The sequence below is a fragment of the Curcuma longa genome, chromosome 13 (genome assembly GCF_044706935.1).
Source record: "Curcuma longa cultivar G26 ecotype Majalengka, Jawa Barat chromosome 13, ITB_CL_G26_1.1, whole genome shotgun sequence".
NCBI classification, from domain to species: domain Eukaryota; kingdom Viridiplantae; phylum Streptophyta; class Magnoliopsida; order Zingiberales; family Zingiberaceae; genus Curcuma; species Curcuma longa.
In genome coordinates, this window is record NC_133873.1 from 8,918,314 (window position 1) to 8,932,440 (window position 14,127).

Here is a 14,127-nt window from a genome sequence, read left to right on the forward strand (position 1 = left end):
GGATTAAAATGCCGAGCCGAGCCGCCCGATACGCCCGAGATTTACCGTTCCGCTCTGGGACCGGCACCAGCACTCGACCGGCACAGCACGGGCGTTCGCGTGTTCGCTCGCGTGCGTGGGGTTGCAGCTACAGAAACGCTCGCCGGCTCGTGTGCGTCGACGAGGCGACGAGGCGAAAGGCAGCGAGGCGACGAGGCGGCGAGCGGCGACGAGGCGGCGAGCGGCGACGAGGCGAGGCGGCGACGAGGCTAGGCGGCGACGAGGCGAGGAGGCTGCAGAGGCTCGACAGCCGGCACTGCGGCAGAAGCTCGGCAGGAGGCAGAAGTTCGGCGGCGGCGGTCAGTATGGCGAGATCGCAAGCAGAATCGCGAGAAAAAGTTGGATTTAAAAAAATAAAATCAATATTCAATATAACAGTTTTAATTAAAACTGTTATATTGAAATAAAATTTATTATATCACTGTTATATTGATTATATCAGTGTTATATTAAATTTTTATAAAACATATTATTTAATATATATAAATAATTAAATATATATAATTTTTAATTAATAATTAATTATATAATAAATGATAATTATATATATTATATAGATTAATAATTAATTAAATAAATTGTTAATTAATTAATATAATTATAATATATAAATTTATTTTTTATTAAAAATAAAAATATTTTTTAAAATTAATTTAAATTTATATGTTAAAAAATTTTAATAAATTATTTTATCTGTTAAAAAATTTAATTAACTATATATTATTATTTAAACAATTTAATTAATGATAAATGATAAATTATGAATTGAATAAATAATTTAATTTTTTATTTATTAAATAAATTTTAAAAATATATAATTTTATATATTTTGAATAAAATTTAATTTTAAAATTATATATAAATATATATATAATAATTTTTATTATGTATTATATAAAATATATAAATAATAGATATATTATATAAATAATAATTGAGAACTTATATCAAATCAATATATAATTTATTTTTAAATTATACACAATAAATATATTTATCTAATAATTACTATATATATATATATAAATAAAAAAGTACCGAAACTGTATCGGCACGGTACGATACAGTACCGAAACAGTATCGTTCCGGTCTGAGATCGAAACTTCGGCACGGGTCGAAATTTTAAACCTTGGTTTTACCAGTAAGAGTTCCTATATTCCATGTTTCAAATCTTAGACTATTAATTTTTCTATAATTTTTATTCTTACCCAACCTATAGTGTGAGAACTTTTGCTCATTTAACACTACACCCAAGTTCTCATGGAGATGTAGCAGTCCTTGCCGAGACGTTACAGTCGGACCCTGCAATGCGTTCCTTCCGGGGAACATCATAGCATTAACACAATAGTTTAATGGATCCATTCATGAGTGTTTGTCTTAGTTTAACGCTGGCTGGCAACCTAACGCAACCCTCCTCCTTTATCCGGGCTTGGGACCGGCAATGATAAAGTAAACTTATCACAGGCGGAGTTTTTTAAAATATAAAATATATTAATTAAAAATAAAAAATATAATCTAAATATTTAAAAAATACAAAAGAATAAAAAATAAAATAATTTTTTTAATATATATATATATTAAATTAATGTGATACTTTTATTAGAATTTATTTAAATTATCTCAATTATAGGTAGGAATTGATTAAAATTATTAATCTGTTATTTAATTGAAAGCAAAGTTTGACCCTTCTCCTTCCTATTCCGCGCTGCCAGCGACCGCAAGGCCCGCAAGACGCATCCGCGGCGGTCGCGAGGCCCGCTCAATGCGTCCACGACAGCCTCGGGGCCCACACGACACCTCCGCGGCTGTCGCTGTACCTCAAGCATGTCAATTTCAGTCAACGGACAACGAAATGTTTCACCCATACCGGACGGGATGGCATAAGATTTTAAACCATGGACCTAAGTAGTCTCCTTCTAGCTTACCAACCATTTTAAGCCTACGCAAGCCTATACAAAGGTCCAAGATTCCGGCCATTCAATCAAATATGGCTTAGGAGTTCATCCCCACAATCAAAGGCTTCACCAACCAAGTTGTAGATTGCTTAACTACCACATAGGCAAACAAAACACTAATATAGTAATGCTGCAATAACAAAAGAAAAGCCTAAACTTACAATCTTATAATCACTTACAACCATAGTTCGTAAAATCGTGATCCTATACAAGATCAATTTGGGGTCGGGATCGAATCATAGAATCATACGATACTACTAAAAAACCTTAAAATTTAATGGTATATGACTGGTAATTAGAAAAAAAAATATCTAAAAATGTATTTGCATATAAATAGATTAACAATTTTGTATATTTATGCAACCGTCAACACTCAACACCACATATGACATTATTACCTGTACAAATTTAAATTAATTAGTAATTGACACTGGACAAAATACTGATTATTCTATAGGCTAGTTAATGTAAATTTATATCGGTAAGACAGAGAATTCTTTAGGCTTGTAATTTAAATCTATTAACGGTTCTAACAGAGAATTTTCAGGGAAGATATAGAAAATCGCCAAACGCAGAAAGTTCTTCTCTAGGTTTAACCAAAAAATATAACTCAAATAAAAATAATATCCTAACATCAACTAAATAAATGTTTAAATAGTCTATAAACCCTAGAGATACAAAAGATGAAAATAACCTTAATAAAAGGATTAAAATTCTTTAGAACCTACGAAAAGGCTTTAAATGATATTTTTTAGACCTAAGAGTGAGTCATTACATATGACACCCTATAATAAATGTAAATATTTGAACGAGCTTTTATTTGATATATTATGAGTCTCATGATTCAACCCGAGTCAAAAGTTATGACATCTCTGATCTTGCTTGCTCCGATCCTACTACGATTCCACCATAAAAAATGATTCTGCACAATCCAGGAGACATAATGAGTGTTTGCCTTAGTTTAACGCTGGCTGGCAACCTAACGCAACCCTCCTCCTTTATCTGGGCTTGGGACCGGCAATGATAAGGTAAACTTATCACAGGCCGACCCCACTTAGTGGGATAAGGCTTGGTTGTTGTTGTACAATCCAGGAGACATTTGGTGCTTTCAAATCATAGGATCGTGTGATCCTATGATCCAGATCATGATTTTACAAACTATGCTTGCAACTCACATTTATTTTTTTAGGACTTTAGCTATTTTAGTCAACTAAACTCCTTCCCAAGCTCCCAATGCAACAACCTACCCGAGCAAAATCTCCAAGTCCACTAAGTTCCTGCTCGAGCTCCAATGCAACAACTCGATCCAAGCCAATCGTCAAGTTCACAAGCTCCTCCCAAGATCCACGACCTCCCCAATCACCACATCAACAACTTAATCTCATCATGTCAACAAGCTCCACGTGCTATATGCACACTATCCAAGTACTCACACACTTAAATATATATATCAAATCCATAAAACATAGTTAATTTAAATGATATTGATAATACATCAAAATAATGTGGTTAAGTCCAACTACAATAAAGTATTGTTTCCTCCAACAAGTTGTTTAGCCCTCCCACATTGTAACCCAAAAGCTATATTTTGGTGAATTCTCCATCTAACTACATGTCACCCCCAAAACTGAAGAGGAACATGAGAATGAAGAAGAAGAGTCCGGGTGGTCTCAAGAATATGGCGATTCTTGCGTTCAGCAATTCCATTCTGTTGAGGGATATGAGGACAAGATGTCCGATGCAACACACCATGAGACGCCAAGAAGGTCTGAAATGAAATAGATAGATATTCACGTGCATGATCACTCTATAAGGTTCGAAGAGAAATACCAAATTGAGTTTTAATTTCATAAAAAAAAGATTGAAAAAGAGAAAACAACTCCGAACGATCCTTCATTAGATATAACCAAGTGCAACGGAAAAAATCGTCTATAAAGGTAACAAAGTATCGTAACCCCAATGTAAAAGAAACACGATTAGGACCCCAAACATCGGAATGAACCAAATCAAAAGGTGACGTAGCCCGACTCACAGTGCGAGGAGAAAAAAAACTACGAACATGCTTTCCTAATTGACATAATTCACAAGATAAAGAATCTAAGTGAGAAAGACCAGGATGTAATTGTTTCAACTTATTAAAACCTGGATGTCCCAACTGAGCATGAATAAGAAGGGGAGATGCTGCCACCGAACCAACAAGAGAGGACTATTGAAGCTGATATAGGCCATGAGACTCATATCCGAAGCCAATCATCCTCCCCGTACTCTGGTCTTATAAGGAAACAGAAGATTTAGTAAACGAGATGACACAATCAAGAGATCGAGTAAGCTGACTAATTGATAATAAATTAAAGGAAGCACCGGGAATATAAAGAATATTATGAATAGAAAGAGACGGAGAAGGATGAATAATACCGATACCCTGGGACTGAATTTGAGAACCATTTGCCATTGTGACAAAGGATAAATAACCAGAAGTAGAGAGAGAAGAAAAAAAGTGATCTATTACCAGTGATATGATCGGTAGCCCCGAAATCAAGAACCCAAGAACTTGAAGAGCGAGATATGCCAGCAAAGGAATTACCAATGAGTGCAATGGCAACAGGAAAATCAGAGACCTTTCGATCCTCATACCATTTCAGAAAGTCGTTATAGGAAGGCGGTGGGGTCGGATTTGGGGGTAACAGTGAAGTGGAAGAAGCTGAAGGAGCAATAGAACTCTGAACGGTCTGCGTAGCACAGGAAGGTCGACCATGTAGACTCCAACATTTATCAATTATGTGTTCTGGTCGGTGATAATGATCACACCAAGGGCGTCCTTTACCACCCTTATGAGGTGGAAGTCTGTTATTGTTTCGAGAGATCAAAGTTGATGAGTAGGAAAGCGTACTGAAGGCCTGTTTTGCCATCCAAAGCATTCATGCGCTGCTCGCTCTCTTTTGTATTTGCTCCTGGCGGCACTATGGTTGTTGAGCGTCTTGCGGCCCAATGTCGAAGCGGCGGATAGAGGTGCCGCCTGAAGGATCACCTCTGTTGATTCGAAGTTGACGGCCGGAAGTATTGAGCCGAGAGGAGAAGTCGCCGGCGGAAGAGGGATCGCGAGAGAAGAAGTCGTGATCCGATCGATAAAGACGGCGAACAGAAACGCACGCGAGGAAAACGCGTGGCGAATAGAGAGAGAAGGAAGAGGATTGGTTCGGGCGGATAACCCTAAATCTAACCTTGCTCTGACACCATGTAAAATAATATGGAATTTACTTTATTACAAGATATAAGCTCCTATTTATACATGAATATAGGGACCTATTCTAAGAGAATTATTCTATAAAGAAAAACAGAATTTTTATCCCTAACAGAATATTTATCCTTAACAAAATATTTATCCCTAAATGTTCTAACAGGAATTTAGAAAAAATTAAATATTAGTAAATATATATCTAACAAAGACATGCTAAGAAGCACAATTAATGTTTTCCCAAGAACACAAGAATGGGACTCCACGATAGACTCATACTACATGTCTAACAACGTGGAGGTAAGTACCTTAGATGATTTCTTTACAACTATGGAATTGCATGAATCTTGACTTGCAACTAGATTGCCCACTACAAATCCACTAGACTTGTGGGATAGACTAGTGTTTAGAAGCCAAATTGGTGAAAAGGGATCTACTCAAAAGTCAAATCAACATCCTCAAGCTCAATAAAGAAGAATCTATCGCCAAACTACATGCCAGGTTTAAGGAACTAATTGATAGTTTATTAAATATTAGTAAATATATATCTAACAAAGACATGCTAAGAAGCACAATTAATGTTTTCCCAAGAACACAAGAATGGGTCTCCACGATAGACTCATACTACATGTCTAACAATGTGGAGGTAACTACCTTAGATGATTTCTTTACAACTATGGAATTGCATGAATCTTGACTTGCAACAAGTTTAGTAGACAAGACAAAGTGTACAAGGGTAATAACTTAGCCTTAGTAGCAACTCAGGAGTTTGACTTAAGATTCATCGATGGATGGTAGCCAAGAAGCATATTTGGTAAGAAAAATGAAGAAGTTGTTTACGAATAAGAATTTTGATAAGCTACAAGCTAGCAAACTGCTGAGAAAGAAGATGCAGAGAGCTATAACAAGGAAGGTTACATAAAGGACCAATGCCTAAAACTTAAGAAGATGGCCAAAGAAAAGGTGAAATCAAATTCCAAAGTAAAGAATGATAAGGCGACATGGAGTGACGCATCATCTTTAAATGAGTCAGAATATTATAGAGCACCACAAAGCAGGAGTGTCGTTCATGGCGATCCACAACTAGCATCTCATTCAACGAAAGCAAGGAAGCAACAGTGAAGGAAGAGCATCAACCTATGAATTTGATACAGTAACTGAGGTACGTAACTTACCTTCTAATAAATTATATGATGTCATAAAAATGCTTACTAGATCTCTTTATAAAATTAGAAATAAATATTTGGATATAAAATAAGTAAAATTTGATTTGGAAAATCAATTAATGGATTCTAGTTCAAATGATGACTTTGAAAAATTAAATAAAGAAAATATAAGGCTAAGAACCATAAAATTAACCTTTGAAAAATTTTCTATAAACTGAATTTTTAACTTATTGATTAACAATCAAAAATTTAGTTTTGCAAAAGAAGGTTTAGGGTACGAAGGACCTAAATGTAATATTAGAAACCCTAGGGATGGTCATCAAAAGATTTTGAAAGATTTAATTTCTAAAGTATATTTGATAATTTTGTTGACACAAATCTGTTTTTGCTGCCAAAATCAAGTTTGAGATTTTAGAAAAAATCCTAAGATGGTCAACCATAGAAGTTAAAGCGTTTTATAATGTATGGTTGAGAGTTGCATGTTAAAATTATACAATTTTGAAATTTTAGCTGAATTTTTCTTGAAAATTAATTTTCATGTCATCAAGAGATGTTCGAAATTTCATAATTTTTCAAAATTTAGAAATTTTTTGATAATATTCTACAACAAAATCATGTATGTTGAACTCGATGTTAAAATTAGATACTTAAATTTGAAAAATTAAGATAGATTTCTTGTGAAAAATATTTTTCTATAAAAGAATAGGCATGCTAACTTTAAATGGTAAAATTTCCAGAATTTTTCAAATTTTAGAAATTTTTATATTTGAAATTTAGATAATAAAGTGGATGTTGGATTTTTAAAATTTAAAAAATAACAAATTAGAAAAAGAGAAAAAAAATGTGATCTGTAGTTTTAATTCCTAGATTGGTTTACTCTCGTTTTTCATGTTGTCAAAAGGAAAGAGAAGTGACAAGTAGAACAGTAAAGTATATGATCGGAAATTTAAATTTAAATTTAAGGAGAGAATGAATGCAGGGGAGCTAGCATTAGATTCTTATTTTTGTACGATTCTATATTATTTTATTTTATTTTATTGTTGATTTACCCTAAATTATATGATTTTTGCCAAATATCAGAAAGGGAGAATTACAAGCACCCCGAATGATAGAGGGGGAGATCGCTGGTACCCTAAAAGGTTTGACCATATATTTTGATGTTTGAGTAAAAGGGTTTAAATTAAATATGATGTGTGCATCTAAGTTTGTAGAGACTTAGGAGTACACATAGGAACATTCAATGACTCAGTGTTCGTGGAAGTAGTATAAAGATGATATGGGAGATGATATAGGACACCTAAGAGACCGAAGGACCAAGAGTATCAAAAACAACTACACTTGGAGTAAAAGACACAAGCATGTGAGAAGGAAAACATGGGAAGGAAGCTGACAAGCTCGGTGCATCTAAGGGACGAGAAACTTAGCAAAAGAATACACTGATAAAGTGAAAAGAAAGTACAAAGAGTGAACCAAAAGGGTTCAGTGCATCCGAAGAATAAGAAATCGGAAGGAAATCTACACAAGTAAGCTATTGTGACATTAATTGAGTAAACTTGTAATTGGTAGACTCGACCTTAGTAGACTAGAGTCAAATTCTAGGTGACCGAAAGGGTTATCTAGCCTAAAATTGAATTCAATTGACCTAATCAAAATCCAAATCAGATTGGGGCATGGCAGTAGGTTCGATTGATTGAAAAAAGCTTCTAATCAATCGAAAAGGTGTCAACTCAATCAATCACATGATTTAGATCAGATATGGACAAGGCAATCAGAGATCTACACTGATCAATTGATTAGTCAACCTAAAAGGGTGTCCGGCCCGGAAGTAGCCAAGTGAGCAATACCAAGTAAATGAGACGCTTTTGTAGATGAAGCCAACAGAACAAGTTAACGCCATGCAATCGAAAGGAAATAAAGTAAAACAATCAAACCATCAACAATGAAATTTAACGTGGTTCAGTAGCCTCAGCTCTTAATTATGGAGCCATGATTTTATATCAAGAAATCAAGAAGGAAAAGTTATATTAGATTTTGCTATAGCATATGAACTTATAATAACTAATACATTTTTCAAGAGAAAAGCATTTAATTACGTTCAAAAATAGGAACAATAAGTAACAAATTAACTTTTTATGGTCAAGAAGAGGGATAGAAAAATTTCTGAAGTATTAAAGAAAATTTAACCACCCAACATAAGTTAATGGTGTTAGATATGCACCTCAGCATAGTATCAATAAAAGGAAAACATACATAACTCTTAGAAACAAATAGTGAAAATTAAACAATCAGAAACAAATTATCTTTATACCTTATTGACTTGGGAGGGCAAAAATGAAAACAGTGGAAAACTTTCCCTTATTTACTTCATAAAAAAGGATGAATTATTTTCATTCTCTTGTTTACCTAATGGATAGACAGATTTATGAATTCATTTGCAGATCATTTTTTGATATTTTTCTTCTGCCCAAATCAAGTAGAAAGCAATTTCCTCCCTTCAATGTGCAAGCTGAATTTCTCCCATTCACAACTAGCCTCACGGCGATCAACGGCCCCCCATGAGGTCGCGCGACTACAATCAACGGCCACACATGGCGACCCAGCGAGCACATGCAGCAGTCCCGCAGGCGTGTGCAGCCATAGTCTTCCTCTTCCTTCATTTTCTCTTACTTTTTTTTCTTTTCCTTTTTGTTTCTTTTCCTTCCTTCCCTACAGATCTTTTTCTTTACTCTTTCCTTCCTTTATCTTTCCCTAGGGATTTTTCCCCTTTAAATTCCTTTCCCTCTCCTTTCCATCATTCAGAGTAAATATAGTCTTAAGGAGAGGGCAAGAGCACAAGTATTATATAAAAAAAATACATGGCAACTTGAATACAAATGGGATAAGGTGACATTAACTTAGAAACGGTGGCTAAGACCATACTCGATGAATTATAGAACGAACATCACCAAATAAAGAATTTTGATGGTGGAATGAGGAAGTATTAAAAAAATAGGAAAAAAAACGATAAGTTTTGTATGCTTGTAAAAATGAAGAGAACTTTAAAAAAATGCAATAGCCAAGAAAGAAGTCAAGAAAACAATGAGTTAAACCAAAAAAAAGCTTTCAATAGTTTGATATAAAAGAAAGGGAAAGGACATCTATAAAATAGGTAAGTAAGAAAGAAAAATAAGAAATTTTACCCAGATAAAATGCATTAGTGAAGGATGAAAAAAATAAAGGAACGATGAAAGAATATTTAATCAACATTTTAATAAAGGTCTAGATACTAACTTAGCTTAGGAAACTTAAATAGGTCAAAGGAGTACAAAATTGTAATTTTTATTAAAAAATCCAAATTTCAAAAGTAGAACAAATATTAAATGGGATGCAAAATAAAAAAGTATTTAGACTGAGCGATATTTCAATAGAGGTATGAAAGTATCTAAGAAACCAAGGTATCGAATAGCTTATGAAGTTTCTTAACCTTTAACTTGATATTGAGAACGAAGAAAATGTCTAATAAGTGGAAGATAAGTACTCTAGCCCGTTGTATAAAAACAAAAGAGATGTACAAAATTATACGAATTATAAGGCATAGGTACCATAAAACTATAGGAAAGAGCAATAGAAAAAAAGATTGCAGAAGGAGATCAAGGTGATCAAAAATTAATTTGGATTCATGCCTGAAAGGTCAATGATTGAAATTATACATCTTCTTAGATAACTGATTAAAAAATATTAGAAATAAAAACAAGAATGACACATGGTATTTATTTATTTAAAAAAAGCTTATGACAGGGTCCAAAGGGAAAATTATATGAAAAATTCTAAAAGAAATGTATTAACATAACATATTTTGAAATAATTAAATATATATAAGAGGATATAATGACAAGAGTGAAAACTCCAAGTGGATTAACTGGAGCGTTAATTATAAAGATAGGATTATATTAAAAGTTCAGCTCTAAGTCCATATTTTCTTATAGTATTCATAGATAATCACACTAGATACATCCATCCAAGACATGTTATCATGATACGTCCAATAAATATCTTAATTAAGCGATGTGAGATATGACAAACACACATTAATAGAAGAAGAGGGAAACTAAAGAAAATTAGCAATAATAAAATAAAGTAAAATTCATTTAAATATAGATGATGATATAATAGAGGATCGAGCCTAATAACGTAGAAGAATTCATATAGTCGAACCCACTATATGGATAAAAGCTTGATGGTTATTGTTAGGCATCATGTCAACAACAACAAATAGCCAAATCAAAAGCTATAAGAGGAGATGGAGCAAGATTGAAGGCTAACATTCCCAACATACTTACAAGAAATTCCTTAGTTTATTGTAATTTTCTTTTAGTCTTTGTAGAAAGGATTACTGGTTGTTTAGGGGTGATCCACATAAAGCATCAACAGAACATGGAGTAAGAGCTGAGGCTACCAAACCACATTAAATCTCAATATTGCTAGTTTGATTGTTTTTAGTTTATTTCCACTACATTTTATTTGAACTAACCGAGCTAATCCTTAAATGAGTATTGTGAAGTCTTAAAGATGAGATATGTTTACTATTCACCTCCCTCTAGTTCGGTCATCCGATCTCCAACAATTAACACAAGAGAAAAATATATACACACACAAATATAGAGATAGAGTGAAAAACCAATATTATCAATTATAAAAACTAAATCACCTCTTAAAATGTGTCTGTGTCAAACAGTCGTAGAAAGGTCTCCATTCAATGCGTAATTCTAGCTTCTTTCCATGCTTCTTTAAAAGCTTGACCAAGACATTTCCCCATCTAACCTAATTGTGAGAAACGCAATACTAAAATCATGAAACACTTGCAGCCACCAATTAAACAAGAACATACAGAATCGCATTTACTTTCAAAATCATAAATTTCAATATTATCATCAGGATCATCACCTGGACATGTAGTTTGTTCTGCGATGAATGAAACAAATCCAAACCAAACACCAGGAGCTCCCTCACGTCTTCTGGAGAAACTTCACTCTTTGCTTTAACGAAACTATCAGGATAGGTTATAGCTAAAGTCAATCAATATGGAGAGTTCAAAGCACTGAAATTAACAAGATTAGATAAAGCAATCTAACTCCTCAAGATAAATGAAACAGTCATCGAAATCCACTGCCATGGTTCGCATCAAAAATCATTTAAAAATCAACAATCTTTATCAAACTAAAATTTTCAGAATCAGCAACAAGTAAAATTCAGTCAAGTTCTACGAAGGGGGCAAAGGATAGAGGATAATTAACCAGAAAGGATGAAGCTAAACTAGCAAAAATTTAAAAAAAACAATAGACATAATCAACCATAACATAGCGAGTTCGCGAAACTTAAACGTGCATAAAAGTGACTATTAGAGCTCCAACACCAAATACCAAATGGGCTGAACAACGGCACCGATCAAACCAAGCAAAGGACTCAAACGAATTGGAAACGACGAACGAGGAAAGTACTAACACTTCGATAACGGCGATCCACTTAAGGGTGGCAAAAACGGAGTCGGGGTCGTCCTGTCGCCACGTTTCCTTCACCGATCTCACAACGGCCGCGAAGGACTCCGTCTCCTGCCTGGTCTTGGCCGCCACCACCGGAGGAAGCCATGCGTTGTAGAGATGCATCGCCTGTGTTCGCCTCCGGTCGCTCACACCGAAGCTGGGATTTGTGTTTAGGGATGAGGGGAGTAAGGTTAGAGTAACATAATATATTTATAGCTTTCTTGGGACTTTCTTTTTCCCCAAGTCACACGGGAGAGGGGCGCATAGCAGGAGGTCTGGCGTGCCTCGGGTAGCTGTAAGTCATACAACCTAATATTTATCTATAAAATATTTTCTAAAAATTGAAAACAGAAATTTACTCATTTCATTTCATGTGCTTAAAAAATTCTAAAAACATGGAGTGCTTTCTTATTGTACTTTTTCTTCTTTTTCATGTTCAAATTTTTTTTTGTGTGTTCAAATTTTTTCCAACCAATTCAAAATTTGATTTATATTATGAAATTTAGAGATACATTTAAAAAATTTTAAAAATACATTAATTTTAATTTAAACATAATAAATATTTTTAAATTTATAAAAAATTGATAAAATTTATTTATCATTATTTGAAATTGACTATTGAAAAATTCTGAATCATTTCAAATCAAAACTAAATATATTTCTGTAATTCTCTTTAATATGTCTATGTCTGTATAACTGAATTTGACACTGCAAATTGAGAATAGTAAATTTTTAAATGACTAGAGCACAAATTTGAATGTGAAAAGAAGGGAGGAGTATAATGGGGAAGCACTATATGATTTTAAAATTTTAAAACTTAGATACATGAAATGAATAATATTGAATCTTGCTCACATGGTTGGGTAAAATGCCAAATAAATAATGATATAAGTCTTTCAATCTAAATCGAAAAGAGAGGAAGGTATCATAATTCATGATCTCTAGAAGGTCTTGGAGTGTTCCAAATTGCATCTTCGACATTTTAAAAATTTTTAGAATATCCTCAAATTCTTTTCAAATTTATAGAATACCTTAATAGGAGAGTTTCTTGAATTCTTCACTTTCAAGAATGCTTTATAGACTTAATCTCCATTGTAGAATTCACTAGATCTTAGTCATTCGTTCCAAAGTTGTTGGTCATCTTCATTTGTAGACTATCTAAGTTCACATCCAACTTTGTATATAAGTATCCAAGTATTATAGAATATTTTTCCCACCCAAACTCTCTGAGTTCTTTGCTTGCTTAAATTAGGTTTACTTAGCCTTTTACAAGGAAGAACGCTTAAGTGTTGCACTTGCACATATTTTATTTCATCACATAAGTATAATTTACATACTTTCATCTTTTCCACATTGATTTTTCATCTTTATAGTTCGGAGATATGCTCTTTATATGTTTCTATTAACAAGATATGAATTTGAAGTTTAAATTGGAGCCAAAAAATCTTAGAACATGAATTTTCAACATGAAGCATAGTCTGACCATGTCTTCCCACATAGTCGTGATTTCATTCCAAGAGTTAGGTGCAAAAATGGAGCAAAGTTTGGACCTCCCAAGACTAACATGGGTTGGTCATGCTTTTAAATACAATCGTGTTCATCTCAGTTGCGCACAACAATAATTTCTTGTAGGTCACATGGCCAAGCCATGTGCTTTTCACATTGTTATGGTACAAATCAACTGTCTAAGTGTTTTTGGAAGATTTTGACTGTAGAGATTTCTATGTGATAAACAATAACATTCACAACGGAAATAGGATCCCAATGAGCAATCCATGCAAAAGAAAAACTCGTATGAAGTTTGATTTATCTATCTAATAAATCTATACCTTTGTTGCGTGTCCTTCGCTTATCCCGCTTGTCCTCGATTCGCCGGATCTTTTACATGTTCAAGTGTTCGTGCCTCTATGTGTATCCACACGAACACGATCTCAAGCTTCGGAGAAGAATCGCCTTTTGTGGTGCTAGCCACACAAGGTGATTCGCCTAAAACAAGGAGGAGGAGGAAGAAAAAAGGGGTGTTAGGTCAAGAGGAAGAAAAGAGCTCAAATGACTTGTCTTCTTTAAAAAAATACAAGAAAAACATTTTATATTCATCTCATGAATATGAAAGGTTTTTACCTCTTTAGCTTCCTCACATTAAAGCCAATTAAAACTCAAATAGAACACATGTTTCTCATGTTGGCTCTTCATCTTCTCTTCATCCAATGAAG

General features: G+C 34.0%; 1 protein-coding gene across 1 annotated transcript; it reads right to left on the minus strand.

Annotated features, from left to right (window-relative positions):
* Positions 1-11,063: 11,063 nt before the first annotated feature.
* Positions 11,064-12,164, minus strand: LOC141843819 (proteasome activator subunit 4-like). Its single transcript, XM_074731842.1, has 3 exons — positions 11,877-12,164; positions 11,319-11,421; positions 11,064-11,195 (listed from the first exon to the last, which is right to left on the minus strand). Exons 1-3 carry the CDS (start codon positions 12,035-12,037, stop codon positions 11,079-11,081), a joined length of 381 nt encoding a protein of 126 aa, XP_074587943.1. The 5' UTR covers positions 12,038-12,164; the 3' UTR covers positions 11,064-11,078.
* Between the last annotated feature and the right edge of the window lie 1,963 nt (positions 12,165-14,127).